The sequence below is a fragment of the Dermochelys coriacea genome, chromosome 6 (genome assembly GCF_009764565.3).
Source record: "Dermochelys coriacea isolate rDerCor1 chromosome 6, rDerCor1.pri.v4, whole genome shotgun sequence".
In the NCBI taxonomy this organism is placed as follows: domain Eukaryota; kingdom Metazoa; phylum Chordata; order Testudines; family Dermochelyidae; genus Dermochelys; species Dermochelys coriacea.
Window position 1 is genome coordinate 36,700,174 of NC_050073.1, and position 24,883 is coordinate 36,725,056.

Here is a 24,883-nt window from a genome sequence, read left to right on the forward strand (position 1 = left end):
TTTGTAAAGTGTAAAAAAGTTGAAAATGGTTGAGAACGTAAACACTGGATGGTAATAGAATGCAAGGCCAGTGATGATTGAACCTGGTAATATTTTAAACAAAAAGCACTCTTAACCATGCTTGTAGTTGTTTCCATTGCATCACATTGACTCACCAGGCATTCTAGGCTGCAGAATAACAATCCTGGAACCTCTCTCTCTCTCTATACATAATATGAGAGTTGGAGACATAGGGGGAATTGATTGGCATTTTTGCAGTTCCAAATGCCAGCACATGGATATCTCATATCACATAGTCCAATTCTCGTCTCACACAGGTTTTTGCACTAGTGTATTGCACCACTGGCAATACTCCTGATAGATACAAGTATGAGCTCAGATGTATATCCTATATATGCTGTACAACTATTTCTGTCTCTATTAATATAGGGTCACCATGGAAGTAGAAACTGAACTGTAATGTGTTCCATATGGACATTCTATTCTCTCTTTCTCTGTCTCCCTCACACACACACACTCGCACTCACACTTTTCAATCTGAAGGACAGTTTACAACAGTTACATGTGAGAGTTTGGTTAACTATAGCATGGACGCAACATTTCTGGCTCACGAGCTAGTTTTCCTGTCCCTGTAGATGATGCAGGGGGTAGGGTGGGCGGGGGGGGGGGGTCCACTGGGGAAAGTCCCTGGCTACTGCACATTAGGGAGAAGTTAGGGCAGTTGGTCCCTGAGTAGTGCTTGCCTGGAAGGGCTGCTACGCTCTGTGCCAGGGGGCACTGTGGGTTATAGCGCTAGCTGTGGAATGCACTGGAGGACATGTGTCTAGAGTCCTGTCAAGACCCTCTTCCCTAGGGTGGGTGGGGGAGTGAATGCAACCTCTCAAAATGTGTGAGCGCTAATGCCAGTTCCTGGTTGCTTGCTCAAGGGCAGGCTAGACCTCAAAGCAACCCAAGTATCTAACTGGGCACAGAAAGCTTTCCCAGTATTTCAGAGTGAGAGAGAGAGTGCGTGTGTGTGTGTGTGACAGACGGAGAGAGAGAACATGAGAATTATGTGCTGCTTTACCAGGAACCAATAGAAAAAAGGAACTGACATGTAGTGCATAAATTAAACTCTTCAGTATGCTCAGAAGACTATCTAATGACAATTTTCATTATCCTTAATGAATCCAAAATTTCACTTTATCCTTGTACAGATGTATTATCCAAGAAGATTGAAATATACTATAAAGCATCACTCAGTGTCACTCATATATTTCTGTCGGCCTGAGCCAGTTCCCATTGAAATGACTCGGAGTTTAGCCATTGAGTCTAATAGGAATATGCCTTTTCTGTGCATTAGCTTAAAACCCGCCCTGTATTTCATAAGGCCACCTTACATTTCATTTATTAGCCCATCCAGACGCTCCCATGCCATTTCCCAGTTACAGGCTCAAACAGGAATCCGCATGTGAACACTGGCTTATTAATACTGTATGTTGTATTTCAAATATTCTGTTCTAGCTACGATACTGACATCTACAAGAGATAAGCATAATAACCTAAACAGTTTTAATATATAGGATATAGCTTTCAGGTCAGTGCCCTTTACAGACTATATACATAAGGGAATCACTTCTGAATCACACTGCTGAGATGCTGCTTTTAATCGTTTCTAAAAGGGGCACATGAGTCAAAGGGCACCTATTTAAATGAGCCAGGAGTCACGGTGCAATCCAGATTGTAAAACCTATGGTGGAGATGGAGGCTGGGAAGGGAATTCCACCATTACTTTTTAACTATAATTTCTTTATTTACAGGTAGAAGATGAACAAAATAATGCTGGATGATTTCAGATTGGTTTAATCCAATCAGTGTGATATGAAGTACATTTTTCAGGAGGCAGAATTGTATTGCTGCGAACAACAGACTAGGACTGATAAAGAACTTGGTTAGCTCTTATATCTATGCCCCCTCCTAGTAGTCAGCGCTCTTGGGATATTTTATTCTGATTGATTTATCATACGTTATTATAACTGAATAAAATGTACTATTTAATTTTCTCTAACAGCCATAAGCTTAGCTTTATTTTAAAGCTAAGCTTCTCTCTGCATTTCCTTGTTGGAAATGGAGACACTTAAAAATGCCTTAGCTATTTTGCCAGTTCACTTCCACTTGCCCTTAACACCAATAGGAGTCAAGTACTGCTCCAAGTGCAGTTGAAGAGGCACTTCTGCTCCATCTCCAGCCGTGTTAGGGCTAATTCAGGCACACAAGGTCATAGCACCGCCTTTCACTTGTCCTTTTCTTAAAATGAAAACTGCATTTTGCTCAGCCAGGCAATCTGGAAAGAAAGGTTTTCATGACAATTGGCATGTCTGAGACTTCTCCTGGTGATGGCCCTTTTTTCAGAAAAGTGGCCTGGCAGGAAGGGATGTTTTGTACCTTGTGAGTTTCAGATTGCTGGGCCAAAGGAAGTGGACAGAGTGCTTTTAAAGGACTCCTCATCAACAAGTGACCTTCTTGGTTAACGAACAGAAGCCTGCAAACCTGTTCCTAAATCAGTAGCTATGGTTTTTAATCACAAATATATTACCTCTATGGTGGGGATTCTTCTTAAAGAAGTGGCAGTCATGGCTCACATGGGCAGTTGTGCAATGAGGTAATAATATGAGGTAGTAGAGTAGGAAAGGACAGCAGAATTGCTCCTACTTGATTGCTTAAGTGAACTTTTTCCCAATTAATTTTATTTCCTTGAACTTTCAAGGTTTTTTTTTTCTTGTTGTCTATTTGTTTATTTCTATTGCAGAAATTTCCAGAGGCCCATTCAGGACTGGACCTCCATTGTACTAGGCACAGCTCAAACCCATATGGAGAAACAGACCTTGCCAGATGAATTTACAGTTTGAGGCCTTCATTTAGCTTGATTCATGTGGGTAGATCCCTGCATCTGTTCGGACCTCCACTGACTTCAATAGGACTCGACACAGGTGCCTGGGCCCACACACACATTTCAAAATTGGGACCTACATTTTGTGGGTTTGTTTTTCATTTAGAAGTGTAGGTATCTTGTTCCTACTAGGAAAGATGCTAGAGTTTGGCTTCAAGTTTCTTACTCACTTGAGTATTAGCAGGAAAGCCACCTGGCTCACACTAAGGCAGTTCACATAGTTTTGGCTAGTGTACATGGGTCCTAGTGTGAAGCCCAGACACCCCACTCACTGGACACTGGCCTCAGAAGCTGCACTGCGGCTGGGTCAAGCATTGAACCGAGGTTTTGTGAGAGCCCCAGCAAAGATTCATTTTTTCAGGTGCCTGGCAGGAACTGTAGCTTGCATTAAATCCCCCAGCAGAGGTTGCAATTGCCTCCAGGCACCCAACAGACTTCACGTAAATTCTAGGAGTTAAAAATTGTAAGGGTTATGAACTGTTGTTTTTCCTCCCTTGGGACATGTGAGCTCCGCCAGCTGCACCAGCCGTGTTTGCAAATTCCTTGACTCCTGACAACTTCTCTCATGCAACTTACAGGCTCCCTCGCCTGTCCTGTGCTGAAGCTGAAAAGTTCTGTGAACAGATTTAACGATACCTCACATAAGTAATACATGGAAAAATTAAAGGATCTGGTTAGCACAGAAACCAAATACTGCAAACAAATTTCTTTGGGCATGTTACAATTAATATCTAGCTTATAACAAGTGAACAATTTAAAAATCACTCTTTGTCAGCCTTTATGCTAACTGTTTACTTTTTGCTTTCCCTTCTGCGTGGACAATTAAAATCAGTGAAATCTGCTTCGGATTTTTAATTCTGCAATGTTTGGGGTTTCAAACACTGCAGAGGAATGTTGGTGTGTTTTTAAAACCCCTTTTTTCAGAATTTGTTTTACATTTTGGAAATTGTCCTGTTTCAGGTTTTAGAAAAGCATGTCAATGTTTTAATTTGGGCTAAATTTAATTTGAATTTAATTTGACAACGTTTAAATAATGTAAGGCCAAATTTGGCAGTCATTGCTTGAGCAAATCTCCTATTGTGCCTGATTTTTCTCTCTTATATTGGTTTTATACCAAACTAACTCAATTATTCCTGAGTTACAACAGTGTAAGTAAGGTGAGATACAGGATCAGTGCTCTCAATGGATATTTTGTTTGAGCAAGGATTGCAGAAGTAGCCTATTGAAATAGGGGCCATGATCTCATAGCAGGATCTTCTAGTATTACACCTGTGCATTGATTCAAGTGGGCATAAAGGTCAGCTTTAGCATATGCCAAAGCAAGTTCAGGGCCAAGAACTATGGAAATGTAAAGCAAAGCCAAAGAGCTCAATCTCATTGAGGTCAAATATCTAAAACAAGCTTGAAGCTTTTTGGTCACTCTGTTTTTTAACTGTGAGTGGACAATTTTAAAAAAGAGAAAAGCTCCTTGTTTCCCGAAATCTCAAAATTCAAAACCAGCTTGTTTGATTAATCTCAGACTTACTCTCTTCTGGTCTAAGACTACGCCTATGAAACTTCAAGCAATACAAAGCCTCCGGGTTGGCTTACTCTGGTTTTGCTTCATGGTAACAGACCAGTTTTCAATACGGGAATGATTAGGATATTTATAATTTATATCTTTGCAGTTTTCCCACAGTTGTGTTTGGAATAACCATTATTTTAAATTAAATTTTAAGGTGGAACCTTGTTAGTTTGTGTGTTATCACATATATCAAATCTGAAGTAGTTTAATGTCCATTTTCTGGTGATAATAGCTATTGTTACATAAAATTGGATCAAGCCGCATCTTCAAAGTTGCTTTACAAATTTCTTTACAAGTACATTTAAAAAAAGCTATAGTTTAATCTATCATCATATTCTCCTCACATTGCAAATACCTATATTTTGATAGCTTTAACACATCATAAATTATATAAAGAATCCTTATTTGACATATTAAAGAGTCAACACTTTAAATTTCATTACTGCTTTCTTCACTATTTGTCATAATTGTGCAAAGATCTGGTGGTAAGTTTGAACTGGGAATGCATTTAGCAGAAATCATATTGTCTCTATGGTCATGTTATATACCTACTATCAGCCTCAATGCAAGAAGTATGGTGGCTTCAGCTTGAAGCCCACTGAGAAGTAAGTGGCTCAACTTTTTCTTTTTCTTAAAAATAACCTGAAAACCAAAACACTAAACTCTACAATCCATAACAGCTGTTCAGGAAAGGAAAATAACTATCTAAATGGAATTGTGAATCACTTTCATTCTCATAAAGACGTCCTAGCCAAAACAACATTAAGGATCTAGAGGAGGTCTGCATGGTGGAGTCAGCAATGGATTATGGCAGTCTGTGAAGAAACAGAGTCCTTCAAGTGAAGAACCCGATACGCCTCCTGTAGTAAAAACTATTTATTGGCAAATAAAGAGAAGCACAATCTAGTGGAATGTTTGTATACAAGGTTTGGAGGTTCATATACTAGACACATAAAAGTGAGTATGGAGAAATTTTATGGAGAGTTTAATGTTATGGCTAAATATTTTTATCCAATACTGCAAACCAAAAATGAGAGACAAGAAGTCTATTTGTGGATCCAGTGGAATGGTATATCATACACACTATCAAACAGTAACATTATTTTACTCATCTGTTTTACTGGGCAAGCCAAGTCACTGCCATATACTGTTGTAACCAATACAATATTTTGGAAGAAAAGAGAGGAGAAATTTTGCTTCATGTTTTTGCCTTAGGTGAACACTTTACATATGTATACTGTAAAACTTATTTTACACAGCATGTTCAGTGAATCAGAAAAACAAACAAAAGAAAAACCATTTAAATCTAGATTTGCAGGTGAATTTCCCTTTTACTTTTATTATTCCAAATGCTTCTTTAGTTTCTGTGCTAATCTATTTTAGCACTTGAAATTGATGTAATAAATATTTATATATACATACAGTATTTACCATCTATTTTTAAGTCATATGTTAACTAGAAATTGGCTGTGAATTTTAGTGACATTTTCTGCCTGTGTGTTAAGTCAATGACCTATTAAGTATATTCACAAGCCATTTATATATCTGATGACTTCACATTTCAGATGGCTATACCATATGTTTCCTGTTACTTATTTATGTAAAGTGTTAATTTTGTTTAAATTATTTGAATTCAAATATTTAAACTACTTAATACTTTCTAAAGGTACAATTAAGCATTTGATGAGAATTTCTGCTCACTGTTAAATATAATGCAAAAGGACAAATGATGTTTTTGAAATCAATAGTAATTTAAGTATATTGGTATAAAAATGTAGGTGTCTTTTAGCTTTATGAAACTGACAGATCCATTCTGAAACTTTGATTAAAAAAGGAATTGCGTTTTTAGAAATAAAAAAAAAATTGCCTATCTTAAAAAAAAAAAAGCAAGAGAAAAGAAATCCTGATTGTTACCACAAATGAAATACCTGATGACAAAATAGTAGTCTTTTTGATTTTGATCACAAAAAATAAACTGGTAGTGACAGGATATGATGGATAGATTTGACATCCTGGCAAATCACTGTCATTGATTCAATTATTCTAATTCAGAATAAAAGCTGTATACAGTATGTGTTTATGCTACAGTGGAGTTTTTTAAGTGATTGACATTCATCATATTAGTTAGACAGTCTTAAAAGCTATGTCTTTGTTTTACACACAGTGTTGTCAAGAACAAATAAAGTAAAACCTGGATTGTATAAGAAAAAGCAAACTGTTTAATCAACTTTTCAGTTGGAGCCTCATCAAAAGACATTAACATTACTATATTATATTAAAATGTTATTTGGAAAATCAATTTCACTCTAGCTGTATTATATCCCATTATAAAGATTTAATTTTGAAACCATAAGGTAATCTAAAATCTGCTTTGGAAGTTCCATGGAGGACAATATACTCCCTTTCAAAATGGAAGTCTGCTTCATAAGAAATAATACAAAACAATTTAATTTACAGATCAGCACTGACTACTATGCCAAATACAAAGTAATATATAGGAGATGTTTAAAAATATATTTAATTGTTTTCCATTTGGGTCTACATACACACATGCCCACAAAATATTCATAAATTCACAAAGAGTGTACATGATGGTATGGTAACCTGAATTAGTTTTATTTTCTGTTCTGTTTTAGACCAGCATTCTGTGATACTCTTCCCCAAGCTCCAATGCACTCTTCTGGTTTTCTAGCATTAATGTAGCTGTCAGTTTGAATTTCAATCTTGAATTATGTCTGTTGACATAATTTCATAGTGCTGACTTCAATTGTTTAGGATTTCTGTTTTGAACTACACAAGGAAATCAATTCTTTTTTCAATGTTTAGTAAATTCCACTCAAGTGCATTTTAATACATTTATTAACCCATAAGGCAAACTAATTATCTATAATACTTTCTTACTATGGAAAAATTCTTTCTTTATCAATTTAATTCTTGACACAGTAGAACACATATGAAATACATTTTTAAATGCATTGCTTAGGTACTCTGTAAAATAATGTCATATCTTTTGATTTTGACAATAATGATATTTTCAGATGTACACAATTATTTTTTCAAATAATAATTGTTAAATTTGGCTTTAAAATAAAATATGATAATGAATTCCTTAATCTAATTTACTAATGTTCACAAGACTGTCTAATTTATATTTTACATTATAATCAATGTTTAATACAATCATGATAAACAGACACATTTAGCTTGTAAAAAACAACACAGTTGGTATTGTTTCGCAAAGCATCTTGAACTTTAAAAATAAAAATAATTTTGATTTTTTATGAGAAGAACAACATTTTGTACATTTCCAGAATAACAGTGCAATGCATAATTTTTTTTAAGGTAACATATTCTGTAAAAAAGCAAACAAACCACAAATGTCTTCAAAGAAATCAGGATGAGAAAACAAGACACCATCTTACAATGTGTATTTTTAAGGACTGCTGGGTCAAATCATTAAGAAAAATATTTTCATAAGTCATTAACAGTCATAATTAGAGTGTCATATAAATCTGAGTGAAACTGCTAAGTAGAAATCACTAGAAGTCCAGGTGCTTCTTGCCTATGGCCATAGCACCACATCCTGAGCTCAGCAGTTTGGTGGATTCTGCCAGATCCTGTTTGCTTGAGCGGCTCACTGTGTCTGACAAGTCTGGAGGCAAATGCAGTCGCTATGGTAGGAGATTTTCAGGAGAGAGTGGGGGAGAGAAAGAGAAAGAGAGAACAGAACAATTGTAATTAAATTTGCTTTAGATAGCATATTTCAAAATGCACTCCTATTCTCTGCTAAGCAATATTTACTCTCACATATCCAATACTTGTTACAACCATTTTTCAAACTGGTATCCACATAGATATGTTTCAAATGATATTTTTGCGAAACATTGTTTAATTGGTTGGGGTTTTTTTTGCAAACTGGATTAGATTTTCTTCACAAAAATTTCTGAAGTGAAAATCCAAGTTTGTGAAATTGATCTAACTATATAACTGTGGGCCTGATCCATCATCCCTTAAAGTAAATGGTAATTTTGCTTGAGTATTAACAGGAAGATCGAGCCCTGTAATTGATATCTCATTACAATACAAATATTACTATATTTATTCTCTCAAACATTCTACATGAACAAATTATGTCTTGTTACTGAGTTTAAAGGCAATAAGCAATATATCATTGATGACAGATATAGTTATCACACTGATTATAACATAATATGAAAAGGTAAAGGCTTGTCTATCTACTTACTCTGTTGCCAAATCTTAATAATACTTTGTATTTCTATGGCGTATTCCATCTGTGGTTCTTATAAATTTATACACAATGCGAGGTAGTACACACTGCATGGGTGTGAATGAGCCATTGGGGAAGGCTAGCCCCTGGCCTCTTCCCCCCTGCCCCTGGCCCTGCTCTTTCCCCTTCCCTTCCAGCCCTGCTCCCTTGCCAGAGCCCAGAGCATCCCCCGGTCCCCGTGTGCCCCCAGCCCCAGCACGCTGGGTGGGAGGCACAGCCAGAGCACCCTCAACCCCAGCCCTGGAGCACCAGGCGGGCAGCGCAGCCAGAGCATCCCCAATCCCAGCGCCGGGCAGGGCGGGCCTTCCCCAGCTTCTCCGCCATGGAAGAGCTGGAAAGGAACTGGGAGCAAGTAGGATGGGGGCCTGAGGGTGGAGCATGGGCAGAGCCATGCCAGGCTGTTTGGGGAGGCACAGCCTTCTCCAGCCTATGCTACCTACTGCCCACGATGCATTGTTAAATCCACTTTACAGATGAGGAAACTGAGGTAGAAAGATTACATGGTTTGTCCACAGTCACACAGTTCTTGTTTAAGAAACCAGGCACTATTTGTTCTCTCTTTCCTAATTATACTAAATAAAAACGTTTTAACTCTGGTTCAGAGTTCTTTGAAATGGGATGTATGTGCTAGCTCTGATATTATTATTTAATGTTTGGAAAGCAAGATACAATATAAAATTATGCTGTAGTTTTTCTGTCTATTTTGTGAATTACTGGCTCACTTGGTGGGTGATAGTGAACTAGTGAAACAGGTCATAGCCATTCAGAAGAGAGCTAACAGAATAACTTTTACATACATAGGGAAGTGATTTATAAAATTGGCCTTACGAAAGGAGAAAATTCAATAGCAGGCAAAGGCTGACCTCTGTGACTATCCTGTTTAAATTTACAGTTCTCATAACAGCAGGATAGCAATGAGAGAGGTTGGTGGATGTTGTCAGACCCCAGAGATTTATATACATTCATATTCACTGTTTTTCTGAGCTATGTTTTTCTTACATTTAAGTTGTAAGATTTTAAATATATAAATTTTTCCTTTATTCTGTACCGTCTTGACATTTTTGAAGACTCTTCTTTATAGAAATGTAGGAAAATCAACAGAAAAGCAGAACCAAAAAAAAAAGTTTTTATTTCAAATCTTAGAATCATGGAAACGTAGGGCTGGAACAGACCTAAAGAATTCATCAAGTCCAGCCACCTTTGCTGAGGCGGGATCAAGTAAACTAGACCATCCCTGACAGGTGTTTGTCCAACCTGTTCTTAAAAACCTCCTATGATGGGGATTCTACAATCTCTCTTGGAAACCAGAGCTTATTCCAGAGCTTAACTACCTGTATGATTAGAAAGGTTTTCCTAATACCTAACCTAAATCTCCCTTCTTGCGGATTAAGCCCATTCATTCTTGTCCTACCTCAGAGGACATGGAGAAGAATTAATCACAATCCTCTTTAGAACAGCCATGGTTCTATTTGAAGATTTATCAGGTCCCCACTCAGCCTTCTTTTCTCAAGACTCAACATGCTCAGTTTTCTTAACCTTTTCTCATAGGTCAAAGGTTTCTAAACCTTTTATCATTTTTGTTGCTCTCCTCTAGGCTCTCTTCAATTTGTCCACATCTTTCCTAAAACACAGCACCCAAAATTAGACACAATACTCCCGGTGAGGCCTCACCAGTGCTGAGTGGAGCGGGGCAATTTCCTCCCATGTCTGACACACGACATTCCTATTAATACACCCCCAGAATGATATTAGCCTTTTTTGCAACTGCATCACATTGTTGACTCAATTTCTGATCCACTATACCCCCAGATCTTTCTCAAACCAAGTCCCACAAGCCCAAGTCAGCTGGCAGGGCTGGCCTCCGGTGTCTAGATGCTGTATAGAACACAGGAGAGACAGGCTCCCTCCTCTCAGTTCAGGTGCCCAAATCTAGGACTGGTATGGCCCAAAGCAGCCCAGAATTGCAACTGAAGCATGCGCAGTGTGGACAGAATCTTCAGGGAATTTACCTGCTTAAATCAAAGAAGGGTCTACTAAGCATGTGTGAACAATATTTTTTCAGAGGCTTATGTCTTGGTGTATTTGAGTGGATTTTCACAATGCTAGCAAAAGGCACATCCCTGACACAAAGGCCACTTCCTGCTAAATTTCAAATCCCAGCTTCACAGAATGGGGACACTAGAACCAGAATTATTTAACATGGGCAAAACAACATATGTTTCCCTAGTCTTGTTCTCAGATATGCTTGAATTGTTTTGACTGAAATTTTCCAAAATAATGCAGCCAGAGGCAGACACCAGGCTTGGGAATTTTCAGCCCAAATGGTTAGTTTGCCAACATTATAAAAAATCCTACATTAAAAAAAAATTTATTAAGTTTTAGTCAAGTACTCAAATGTTAGGAAATTCCAAAATTAAGATTACCCATGCTACATTAATCATGCCCCCTTGTGTCTATATATTATGATACAGTCTTTAATTAAAAAATCACATTCTATTTTTACTCACATGGGTCATCATCAGTGTTTAAACCAGTACCTTCAGAACTACAATGCAGCCCTCCTCCATCTGGGCTAAGGAAATAATTAGCCACAGTAGGCCATTATCATCTATATGGACCAGACCACTAGAGGGAACATGACATACATTGCCAATGCCATAACCATTTGTGATACAGAAGTGGAATGGCTGGTGTCAGGATTCTTGGGTTCTACTCCTGGCTCTGGGAGGAGAGTGTGGCCTAGCGATGAAGGCGGTGATTGTAGGCAGCATAGCTAAGGACACAGTTTTGGCACATTCATTCTGAAAGGCAGTACATCTGAGTGCATAAGACTTTTCTTACAGACCAGGTTTCTATTCCCAGCTGTCTGAAATGAGCTTTCAGTTACCTTATTTGTAAAATGGAAAGGATAATAGATGTGTGCCTCCTAAAGCTGGGATATGAGGATGCAGGACAGGTCTGCACTAGAAACGTTCCATGTTATAGTACATTTGATAAGGGCATGGTTTTTTAAATAACATTTCTATACCAGAAAAAGGCCTTGTCTTGATGCAATTACACTGGCTTTTGCCACTGTTTACTCAGGGAATTGATATAAGCTGCATCTACATAAGGAGAATTTTCCAGTATAGCTAGGCTTCAGTATAAGGGTGTTGCACTGTACAGAAATATTAACACTAGTCAACAGACACAGTGAGACCAGAATCCCTGCTACAACACCCAATGACTACAATGGGAATTTAAAACACCCAGAATTTCACAGGATTAGGCCCGAAGTGATCAATGGTAGCGTAAATGAGTTGCCCACACTCACGCAGTGGACATAACAATTGAACACAAAGATATCTGATCTGAACACACTGAGTACAAACTTCTCTCAGATCTACATTAAGTGAGTCAGTGGCAAAATTAGAACCCCAAGGAAGCAGGAGATCTTGGTGAGGGTCTCTAAGTGCTATTATTATACAAATAAATAAATTATAACTGACTTCTATTTATGTGCTCTAGCCACATCCTTCTGCAAACCACGGTATATTAACACTTCCTTTATGGACACAACCAATGAAATCTGATACTCTATAGTATGAATATTAAAATTTTGGCTCATAACGTTTTTTTCAAACTTGAAAATATGTTTTCCCTCTACATTCCTTCTCTGTTATCTCATTATTAGCGCCTAGGAGCTCTAGCCCCCATTGACTAAGACCCCATTGTGCTAGGCACTGTGTGAACACAAAAAGACAGTCTTTGCCCCAAACAACTTACAATCTAAGTATAAGACAAGAGACAACAGATGGCTACAGACAGACAGATATGGAGAGTACAAAGAAACAATGAGATTATATTGGTCAGCATGGTAGACAGTGGTGTCAGCACAATACCAGTCTAATCGTTGTCAAGTTTTTTGTAGGCATCATGGAAAAAGGGAATTTTAAGAGGGGATTTGAAGGACGATAATGAGGTAGCTTTGTGGATGTTTATGGGAGTTTCTCCAAAGCATGAGGGACAACACTGGAGAAAACATGAAAGTGCTTGTTTGAAAATTTAACATGTGAGCAATGAAGGCTGGCATCATTGGCTGATCAGAGGCGGAAACTGACATCTTGACAGTGAATGAGAGATGACAGGTAGGATGAGGATAGGCCAAGAAGGACCTTTAAAGTGAAGAGAAGCATCTTATGTTTAATACAATAAAGGGGGGGGAGCCACTTGAGTAATGCAAATTGATAGGGATAATGATAAAAATTTTATATTTATATAGCGCCTTTCATGCAGAAGGATTTTTAAAAAGTACACACACACATATGCTGTAGGAATCACCTTATGTGTCACATAAATCCCTTAACCTCTGAGATGAAGCATGGTAACCATTTAATTGCACAGGAATATTACAAAACAACAGAGAGAAGGATGTGAAGAATATTGTGTGAAAATTCAAACCATGGTAGAATGTCAGAGGTACAATGACCAACCTGGAGTTTGGCAGGCACTCTGGGGCTAACACTTCCAGTCTGGCAAAAAATTCCATGGATCTTTAATTTTCACAAGTGATCAGTACTTCCGCTTTATAGCTTATCTGAAACATGACACATCCAGAGGTAGAGCCCTCTCCTAATACTATGTATGAGACGTTGGTTCTGTATCAACTCAGAGGGAACCTACTGAATTAGCAACACCCTTTCCTGTTCCACCTGGAATTCCCTTTGAGGTACTGTCTCCAAGGCCCTGATCCTGCAATGATCTCTGTATAGGCAGACCCCCAAGCCCATGCAGAGCCCCATTAATATTGACCACATCCAACTCTGCACATCAGGTTTAAGCATGCGGTGGTATGGCTATGGGTTAAGAGCCTAGCTACTATGCTCTGGGTTGAAATCCCAACCCTATTGAAATTAATGTGAGTTTTGCCATTGACTTCAATGGCACCAGGATTTTAACCCCATTCTGCACCGCAGACTGCAAAACAAAACATATCCAAGTGTTTAGTAAGTTTCACTTTTGCAGTTCCACTCAGAAAGGAGCTACACAGGACCACAGGCAGGTCAAACTTGCAGGCAGGGTAGATGTGGAATAGGAAACATTGGGCTCTTTGTAGGATGACTAGGTAGATCAATGTAGATATAATTTACATGGAGCTATAAATCAAAAAAATCAAAGCATAGATGTAAAGTGAAGTTTCACTAATGTTTAGTTAGCACACAATAATTTCTAAGGCACACTGTCAATCTGAATTTTTTGAAAGCCACTAATTATTAAAAATTCTAGTTTCTGATACAGCATCCTTTAAATAGTATGGCCTCAATTCTTCTCTTTCAAATTATATTTCATACTTGTTTTCCACTTCCCTGCCAATTTTATAAGGATATTTTCATCAAAGGAGAGTGGTTGGATCCAAAAGCAACACTGCCAAATGTACTCAAGTCTGCCGTGTGCACTCTTGCCTGCCCACTAACCTCTTTAACAGCAGCACTGAGGTAAGGCTTCACGACTTCTACATTCTGCCCTGGGACCCAGAAGGGAGTGCCAGGGAGAGAACAATGTTCCTTACTACTTCTGCCTCTCACACAGGCTTCCGTTGCTCCCCAGCTCAATAACCTTGCATAGCATTTTTTTAAAAAATCACAGATTCAAGAATTATTTAATGGATAAGAAACTTTCAAGTCTGCAGGTCTGCCTCAGATGGTCAGCATGACTTATACCTTACTTTTCCCTGACCATGATGAATGAATGAATATTCTAGCTATTTCTTAACAGAGGTGAGCAGAAGAGCGGAGTAACCATGATTACATTCTGTGAGGAGCACACCTTCGCTGGCTGAAATGGCAAGGTGCAATGACTGTCTGCAAAATATATATGATCAAAAAGTATCACAAAACTGCCCTCATTCCTATACAGAGATCTGCAGCACAAGAAGCAGGTCATGGCCAATTCATGCTTGGAGCTGCATGGGGTCAGCCTATACACTTAAACATCTTTTAATTTTTTTTTAAATTAAAAATTCAAAACCAAATCTATTGGTGACTAAGGAGGTGAAAAAAAAACCCTCAACCCTCTCATCCAACAATACACAGAGTCAAACTGGAGAAAAGTGCATGCTCAGCAAAATATTCCTTCCTGAACTCCAAAAGAGAAATAGGCTGCTTCAAGCACAATATTAATACCATTTAAATGTATTAAATCCCACACAGTCACCTGATTTTTCATTACACACATTCATACTACTTGACTCCACCACCAAGTGAGATTGCATTTTGTCTGCTTACCGCTCTTTGTAAAAATAATACATCCTATTACATGTATCCCCTCTAATTTTATACCTTTGCTCCCCAGTTCTAGTCTCAATTAGATTATCCTCAATTAGATTATCAAGCTTAATATTTTAACAACCCTCACTGCTTTAATTACTTCAGTCATGTCACCTCTTAATGTATTTCAAGACTAAATAATTCTAATTTGCTCAATATCTTTTAAATCATTATTAATTATAACATTAAAATATATATAGTATAACAATACAATACCTCTGGCTAATGTGTTTGGAAATATTTTATAGCGGGGGCTGTGCTACTCAGTAACATTTGGCATATCTTCACTTAAATGAAAAATGTAGCATTCCAGTTTTTGGCTGCAGTTTGCCAAAAGCCATTGTATGTCATTGGTTTATGGACTAAAGAGCTCCTGAATGAAGTTTACATGATGTCCTGATGTGCTGTATTTTGCATTTCTAATTGGTGTAGCTAAAGAATAGATAAAAAATCCATAATAGCTACACATCTCAGGAGCACATTATTTCCTACCACAGTCAATAATCTAAACTTATTGACTTACCACCAAACCCATCTCTCTCTTAGCAAGTGCAACAAACAATGTATTCTTTTTTTGTTTTGTTTTTTGCCAATCTGTATCAGCATCTCTGGCTTTAACACAGAATACATGCAGATGAGGATTTACATTTTCTCCAGGACAGCAGAGTTTAGTTCATACAAAGATTTGATATGGAGGCTGCTGTCAACCTTCCTCTTAAGTTGTTACAATGCCAAGATTTAGTAGAGTTTTACAAAGATTTTTACAAAGATGCATTAACAAGATACATCATAACAGCTCCTTTTAAGTCAACATACTATGTCAGTGCAATGTCTGTTGCCAAGTTGTCCGTGTGTACTTAGACTACAATGCATATGAACATTGTGGAGCATTTAATTATATTTATATAGGATAAGGTCCATAAAGAAGTAACATAGCACTGATCTGGACATATTGTTAAAAAGTAAGATTTACAGCAATTTACATACAAATCTAACAATATCACCCGAAACAAGATGTAAAGCATTGACAATCCCACACAGATTAAGAACACTTACTTAACAGCTAATGATGAACTGCGTTTATTTTAATGACAAAAGAGTAACATCATGCAAGAAATTCCAAGCTCACACTGCACTAATTATGAGTCATGTCATCATACTCAGGCCCCATCAAGACTACAACTATAGCTTAGCCTTGGGGCCCAGTAACAACACAGCTGTCTCTTGACCTACTTACACATAGTTATTAGTGTGGACAGTACTTAACCATATCCCTATAAAGGGGCTAAAGCTATGAATAGGTCTGGCTTTTAACTCAATTCTGGGACCCTGTTATGTCCTGTCCACATTACAAGTTTTAATATTATTTTAACTAGGTCAGGGAGCATTCATGTTGTAACCAGGAGCCCTGACTCACTTATAGCTGTAGTGTAGATAACCTTTTTACTATTTAGGTAGCTGTAACTGATTATACACATGATTATACACATCTAATGTTAAAGTCAGCACTTCTAGCATATAAATAAATAATGTTTTTTTGAGAAGCAGCATAATCTGAACAGCCATAATGAATTATTGTTAATATCAGCTGTTAAGAGAGAATATTTCCCCTGAGAATAGTTGATAGACATATCTTTACCTTCATATCATAGTCCACCTTGTTAATGGCATACTGTCAATATGAAAATATTTTAAAAATATTTACCTGTATAATTAACAACACTTTAGACTATTAAAATGAAAGGATTTTAAAAATTATTTAGTTTTCACCATTTGTGGTGCTTCACACAGACTATATAATGAAAATAAGTCATTTTCACTTTCGTTACTAGGACACTGCAGTCCTGGTTTAGGTTTCCAGTACTGCAGAGGAATGTTTAAATAATGACAACCCCCCCCCCACAAAAAACCCATTTAATAGACATTAAAAAAATATTCATGACAACATTTTCTTTCATAATAGGTTTGTAAAATCTTTTAAAGGTTTTTTTGGTAAAACTTATGAATCTTGATTATAGTATTTGACTCTTTACTTAAGCTTTGCAGAGTATATGCTTTAGGGATAAGATAAGATAAGATAATATATGAAACATTTAACATTTAAATTCAAGCTGTGTTGGATTAGTCAGATAAATCACATGGTATTGTTTCTACTTTCTGACCAGATGAGTATGCAAATATTTAAGTGTGAATACCCATATGGCAATTTAAAAGTTGACTTATTCAAATATTGGCTTATACAACTCTGAAAATCTTTCTGAGAGCATTTGTATCAATTAAATCCAATTGTTTGTGTGTCTGTGGAAAATGAACCCTGAAGCAAGATGGCTGAAGAGAATTCATTAAAAAAATTAAGCACTCCCCTACAATATGGAGGGGTTTGGAATAGCAAGCACACAAATGACTATGCTGGTTCTATGCCAGTTGGGGATTGCCTCATGCCAGAAGAATCTTCAGCTACCCATTTAGGGCCTGATTCAAAACCCACTGAAGTAAATGCGAGTCTTTCAACAAATATCAGGGCCTTACTGTGCTAGGAATTGTACAAATACATAGTAAAATTCAGTCCCTGTCCTGAAGAGCTTACAATCTAAATAGACAAAGGAAGAAAGGTATAACATACGTGCAGAGTGAAAAATGTCATCGTTTGCAAGTCTCATGTTAGAGCCACAAGTTTTTTGTTTACATATTCTTAACGTTTTTTCATTGAGTTTTTGTTAGGAGAGAATTAGCTAATCAAAAAGACAAAAACAGGCACACTGAAGGGCGGGAAGTAAATGGAAAAGAGGAGAGGAAAAGAGGGAGTGAAGGAAGGATGGAGGGTAATAGTTAACCTGAAGTGAAAAGACTAAGGCCTTGTCTACACTACACAGTTTTGTCGACAAAAAGTCAGCTTTTGTTGACAAAACAGTGGAGGTGTACACATTGAAATGTTCCTCCCTCCGATGCAACTCCCCTGGTATGCTGACATAATAAAACCACCTAGATGAGCAGCATAGAGTTTTTTGCGATGTACTTAGAGCGACACAGTGTCAGTATAGATACCTCACTTAGTTATGTCTCCCTAATTAGCCTCCAGGAAGTGTCCCGCAATGCCCATCATGATCGCTCTGGTCAGCAGTTTGAAGTCTGCTGCCCTGAAGGTGCACAGGTATGCGCCTCTCTTCTATTTAAAGGTCCAGGAATTTTTGAAAATCCTCTTCCTGTTTGCTCGGCATGCACAGACCATCTGTGCATCTTCCCATCTGACCATGCCTGCTTTATGCAGTAGACGCTCTCCCAGGTGGAGCACACCAGAGCTGTTGGATCTGCTGAATATATGGGGAGAGGAGGCTGTGCAGTCACAGCTTTGCACCAGCCATCGTAATTTTGATACCTACGGGCTGATTGCTGGTGGCATGCAGGAGAAGGTGCATGGAAGGGACATGCAGCAGTGCCGTGCTAAAATCAAAGAGTTGAGGCAGGAATACCAGAAGGCAAGGAAGACCAATTGTCACTCTGGTGCAACACCGAAAACAAGCTGCTTCTATAAGGAGCTACATGTCATCCTTGGTGGCAACCCCACCTCCACCGCCAAGAACCCCATGGATACTTCCGAGGGACTTGATGCAGTGGCCAGTGGACTCAACCCCAATGAGGAAGTGGTGGACGAGGTAGTGGAACTGAAGGATGATGTGGAGCACGTAGCAGAATCATCTGGTTGTGCAGCGAATCAAGACCTCTTTTCCATTCCAGAGGGGTCTAGCTAGTCATAGAATCATAGATTAGGGTTGGAAGAGACCTCAGAAGGCCAACTAGTCCAACCCTCTGCTCAAAGCAGGACCAATCCCAACTAAATCTCAGCACTTTAGCTCTGGCATGCAGAATGGAGGAGAGAGGAGTTCCGTTAAGTGCTCATTTTGTTTTGATACTGCATGGTGAGAGGAGACTGAGATCTCATGTACTTTGTTATATGGCAGAGGATGGATAAGGGGCAGAAATTTACAACAGAGCCTGTCCATCTGTGCTGTGGGTACATGGCGGAAAAGTTTGCTAATGTACACGGGGATGTCCCGGGAATCCTCCATAGAGATTCTACGAAACTTTTCTGTAGGTATTCTGCAATCCTCTCCCAAATGTCCCTTGGGAGAGCTGCCTTGTTTCTCCCCCTGCTGTAGAAAACTTTGCCGCACCACTTGGCAATTGATTCTGAAGGGACCAGTGTGGCACATAGGCAAGTGGCACATGAAGCTGGTCTGAAGTCACACGCATGCAGGAGATGAACACTTGCATCCTGGGTTACCCTTAGGAGTGAGATATCAGGTTTTATTACTCTAGCCCGTGAAAAAGGGCATCAATATTCAGAATAGGGTCCCTAGCCACTTATAGTAACCCCCTTCACAAACCACCCCTTACCCCCCCCACCGCGAACTCACCATAATTGGGACTTGTGCTGACCTGTGTGCTAGCCAAAGGTCTAGAGGTGTATGTATGAGAAAGAGGTGTATGTAACTTTTGTGATTCACGGCTGTGAGTGCACTCACAATACCATTTCTGTTCATTGTTTCTTTGGCTTCTGCAGATGGGCCCTTGACAACCCACTTCTCCACGCTGGCGGAGTGCCTCCATCAGATAAAGTGGCAACCAAGGAGGAATAAGGAGGATATGTTTTATGAAGTACTGCAGTCAACAGATACAGCGCATAACAAAAAAAGAGTGTGGAGGGAGACAATCAACAAAACACTCAGGCTCAATAGCCTGGAAAGGAGTGGATGATAAAGCTCCGAGAGGGCCAGGCAGAGATGTTGAAGTTCCTCATTAGCCTGCAATCTGAGCACATCTTTGCCAGACTCCCCCTCCAGCCACTACAGAACTCTGGTCCATGCCCTCCCAAAACTCCCCCATCACATTCCTCACGTGTTCCTAGTCCCTTACAGTAACCCATGCATTCCATGCCTAGGGACTGGTTTTCCAACGAAAGCTAGAGTTACACCCATCTGTGAGAGCCCCAACCGCAAGACTGTTCCTCATTTTCAAGTCCCCTGTTTGACTCAAAGTTTGTGTTTTATCCCGTTATTAAACTTGAGTCTTTCAAATAAACTGAGTCTTTATCTGTGACATACTTAAATCGCTCAGTTCTAAAACTGAAACACAGTAAGAATAATTGCAATTAATGCTCATGAAGCAAACATTATAGGTGTAACTCAGGGTGGCAAGTATACATTGCCTGGATGAATGAATCACATACAAACACATTACTGGGAATCATTGTCAAAATGCTCCTTCAAAGCCTCCCTGATTCAAATAGCTTCTTGCTGCAGCCCTCTAATAGCCCTTGTATCTGGCTGTTCAAAAGCAGCAGCCAGCTGATCAGCCTCAGCGATCCACCCCTAGAGAAATTTATCCCCCTTCGATTGGCAAATATTATGGAGAGTACAGCAGGTTGCAGTGACCATCAGAATATTTTTCTCACTGATGCCTAACCAGCCAAAAAGACAGCACCAGTGACCTTTTAATCAGCCAAAGGCACATTCAACGGTCATTTGGCACCTGCTGAGCTTGTTGCTGAAGTGCTCCTTGCTGCTGTCTAGGTTCCTGATTGTAAGATTTCATGAGCAAGGGGTAGGCGGTGTCTCCAAGGATCACTGTGGGTATTTGCAGATTCCCCATTAGAATCTTACAGTCTGGAAAGAAAATCCCAGTGTGCAGCTTTCTATACAGTCCAGTGTTCCAAAAGATGCGTGCATCAGGCACCTTTCCTTACCACCCCACATTGATGTCAGTGAAAAGAGCCCCGGCAATCCTCCAGCGCCTGCAAGATCATGGAAAAGCAGCCTTTTTGGTTGATGTACTCCATCGCAAGGTGGTTGGAGGCCAAAATTGGGATATGTGTTCCATCTACTGTCCCACTGCAGTTAGGGAATCCCACTGCCTCAAAGGCATCGATTATTTTCTGCACATTACCGAGTCACAGTCCTTCATAGAAAGAGGTGATTAATGGCCCTCCACACTTGCACCACCACAGCCCACATGGTTGATTTTTCCAACTTCGAACTGATTTGTGACTGACCGATAGCGGTCTGGAGTTGCCTAATGTCACACACTTATTGCCACTCACTTTTTCACAATGCAGGCTCTCTTTCTGGTGTCCTTGCACCACAGAGCTGGGGCAAGCTCAACACACAATTCCAGGAAGGTGGCTTTGCACATCCAAAAGTTGCAGCCACGGATCGTCATCCCATATATGCATAATGGTGGGATCCTACCACTCAGTGCTTGTTTCCTGAGCCCAGTACCAACTGTCCACTGAAGCAAGCTGTTCTGTGAATGCCAACAGCAACCTTGTAGTGATTTCACTATGACTCTCCAAAAGAGTGCACCAACTCTGTGTCTCCACCAGATCTTCTTCTTCAGGATTCCACACCCGTACCTGTCTTTGATTTTGTTCCAGGACTCCGACTCTGATCCATCTACAGTATTCCTAGAGCCATTTAGTCCAAATTGTATATGCTATGGAACACAATACACTCTTGGTTCCACAATAAGTAGATTTTGAATTAAGGAACAGGTAGTCCAGTGTCAGAGTTGCTGGGCCTGATTACTCTGCAAGGCAAGGATGACCTTGGGTCTCCCTGAGGGAAAGGAGATGTGAAAGAAGAGCTTCCAGCCTCCCCACCAAATCTATATGCATACATACAAAGCTATACATGTAGAAAGGACAAGGAAAGAAAATCTTAGCCCTCTAAAGACATACGATTTAGACCCAAGAAGAATAACTTATTGAGAGCTGCAAAAAGTTTCAGATAAGTTGGATATGAACATTTGAGGACTTATCCAAAGCAAGCCTTTGAAGTTTCTGGTCACTTATTAAACTTGTATCTCAGTTTAAGTATTACTTTGCTACACTACAGAAAACTCTCAGAAATACATTTACAAAACTAAAATGAAATGTTTTATTTTATATGGGGAGCATAAATATAGTGCATAAAGCTGGTAAAACTGCTTTTTACCCATGACTAAAACTATCCAGATAGATTTCAACAATTTTTTCCCTACAAAAGACTCCCTCCACTCTAAGACTGATAACTTGCATTGCTAAGTTGCAGCTTCAAATGAATTTTAATGCCCGAGTTACCAACTCAGAAAGACAGGGTTTATAACAGAATACTAACAGACTCCTAACTTTAACACTGCTGCTAGCTATCCCTGTCGTACACACACACAGACTCCATATAATTGCAAATATTTTGTTTATATGGATCCTATGCAGTTTAATTTTAGAAAAAAAGTGCTTTATTTGGAGGTAGAAGGTGGGAGGGGTTCTGAAAATTTGGCAATAGCCCAGATATAGACTGATCCAGTGCTGCTTCAACAGATATTTTTCAGGGCCTAAGTATGTTGACAGTTTTGGTCCAGGCTTTTATTATAAAAATGCGCCACTTTTCATACATGTATACAAGCATACGCATTATATATATGCACACATAAATCCATATATTTATATATCCATCTACACATATGTACAGCCATAAGCAAATGAGAGTGTATTCGTATGTGAACTACTACTAATAGCATAATGGCCAATGTGTTTGCCTACATAATCCCTCCAATGTATGCAGTTCATTGCTCTATAAAGCATTGAGACACAGTGTATGAACTATATTGTATAAATGCCAGTGTAAAACACACATACATGTCCCTGTATAAACCTATTTTTGGAGACCAGTATTATAGGTTTTGCAAGTTGCTGGTTATGAAGGAGGAATTTTTTAATGGGGCTAAATTTAAGTGTTAGCTGGGGGGTATTGTTGTCTTATATTGGGAGCAGCCTTATGCTCAATAGTTCTATTTACTTTTTCAGGCTAGCCAGAATTAGAAAATTCCCATTGCTAGGCAGCCTAGCACATCTGTGAAGCATTTCTGGGCATTCAGAACTGAAGCATGTGCTGCCCAAAAGGAGGATTCATTACAGTATGTTATTTAGCCCTCAAACCCCCTTCCCCCCAAACAGTGCAAGTTCTTCAGTAGGAGGAAATCATCCTTATTTTAAGCAGAAACATTTACATGACCAGAACACAACAATTAGCACATCTGTAAAGTTCCAGGGATAGTAACGATTTAATAGTTTTTGAAGCAGACTAATTTTCTGGAGCTTTTAATCTTATTTTATTTTGTTTTGCATGCATGGACAATTTCTTCTTTGCTACAAGTATTTTCTATGCCTTCCTGGCAGGATTATTCTGAGTAGAAAAATAAATAATTTCATTACTTAATGTTTCGAAGTACTATTGCGGTGAAAGTGCTACATAAGTGAAAATATTGAGTTCTTTAAACAACATGTATTGCCGATATATTGAACATATTGCTTTCTGAACTTCTGTATATTTATAATCAAAGACAGCAAAATAGAATTGCCCATTTTATCTATATTTGCACCAGCTCAACTCATGACCTAAATCTTTCAGACATGCACTAGTGGTTTTCTTCACCTTTCATGCATCAAACTAAGACAAATGTCACACAAGACAGGAAAAATACCTGTATAATTTCCTTCCTTTACTAAAGATCAGTGTTGATAAATATAGGTACCATATATATATATATATATATATATATAATCTATATCTATATATATCAGCTCTTAAATCTCTTAAATGAGGCTACAGAAGTCATGTCATTCATATTTTAACATCTCATCTGCTCAATAGAAACCAGTACAGTCTACTGTCTAAATCTTCTGTGAGCAAAGTCTTTTACAGTGTTACCTTAGACTTCAACAGTTACTGAAAAGTAATTTAAAACCCCCAATACATCGATCAACTGTATAGATTTGAAAGCATGCTGTGTCATAGTTTTGCATCACTCCTGTTTATGTAATCCTCAGTGTAAAAATCACATTGGTGATCAAGCAGTCATGCTAAAGTCCCTTTGGCAAACTAGTACAGCAAAACAGTTCTGCACAGAAAGAGGAACTACTGGGTAAGGGCTAAAGGACAGGCCACACTAATTCAGAATTGTAACTTTTCTTTTTAAGTGATTTTGTATTTAAGACTTGATTGGTAAAGTGATTTCAGTGTTACCTCAGTATGGAAATTCTACTTTAAAATCCTGAGTTAAATATGATGATAGGAAATTGATAATAATTCAAAAGTACCAGATTAAAGCAAAACTTTAAAGAATAATTAGGGAAAGAAGTCTATTACTACTTGCCTGGATGTTTTGCGGCTTTACCATTTGAAAAGATTTCTACAGATAAAATCAGCAAGAGAAAACTATTTGTTAATGAAACTAAGCTGTATTTCAAGCCTCAGGTATTTTCTTTTACAGGTTTTTAAAATGTATTTACTTTTGTGATTCTTACGTTTTAGTAAGAATTATTTTTTAGTTCAGAATTTCTTCCATTTCATTTCTCTTTACCCTTAATACAAATAAGTCTCTTTAGAGCAATAAGGTCTTTAAAAACCCTTACTGTTTAGAACTGCCAACACTAGAACTGCCAATCCAGTGGGCTACACTAGATGATCTGATGCCAGACAAGAAAAACCTGCCTCAAGTTTTCATCCCAAGAGAGGCACGTTTGAAAAGAGGTGCTTTGAAGAGAGAACACTTCATTTTACAAGCCAGAAGCTTGCTGCTATTCATCCAAAGACTCTTGACTGCTGTAGTTTCTGACCCATAGCATGAAAATTCACTCTGTTGACATTACATTATGAGATTGGTGGGTGGGAGAGGTGGGTGGGAGAGGGAGGGGGTATGCCTATAAAGCAAAATATGTGGTGGTCTTTGTGTAATTATTTCCTGTAAACATGATTTAAATG

At 38.5% G+C, this 24,883-nt stretch overlaps 1 protein-coding gene across 3 annotated transcripts in view; it reads right to left on the reverse strand.

The window, feature by feature from the left end:
* Window positions 1-6,689: 6,689 nt before the first annotated feature.
* Window positions 6,690-24,883, reverse strand: part of ELP4 (elongator acetyltransferase complex subunit 4) — a 248,158-nt gene continuing 229,964 nt past the window's right edge. For all 3 annotated transcript variants that reach the window (XM_038405562.2, XM_038405559.2, XM_038405565.2), the window contains one exon: window positions 6,690-8,164. In XM_038405562.2, the coding sequence (XP_038261490.1) occupies window positions 8,033-8,164 (132 nt within the window). In that variant the 3' untranslated portion in view covers window positions 6,690-8,032. The remainder of the gene's footprint in view (window positions 8,165-24,883) is intronic.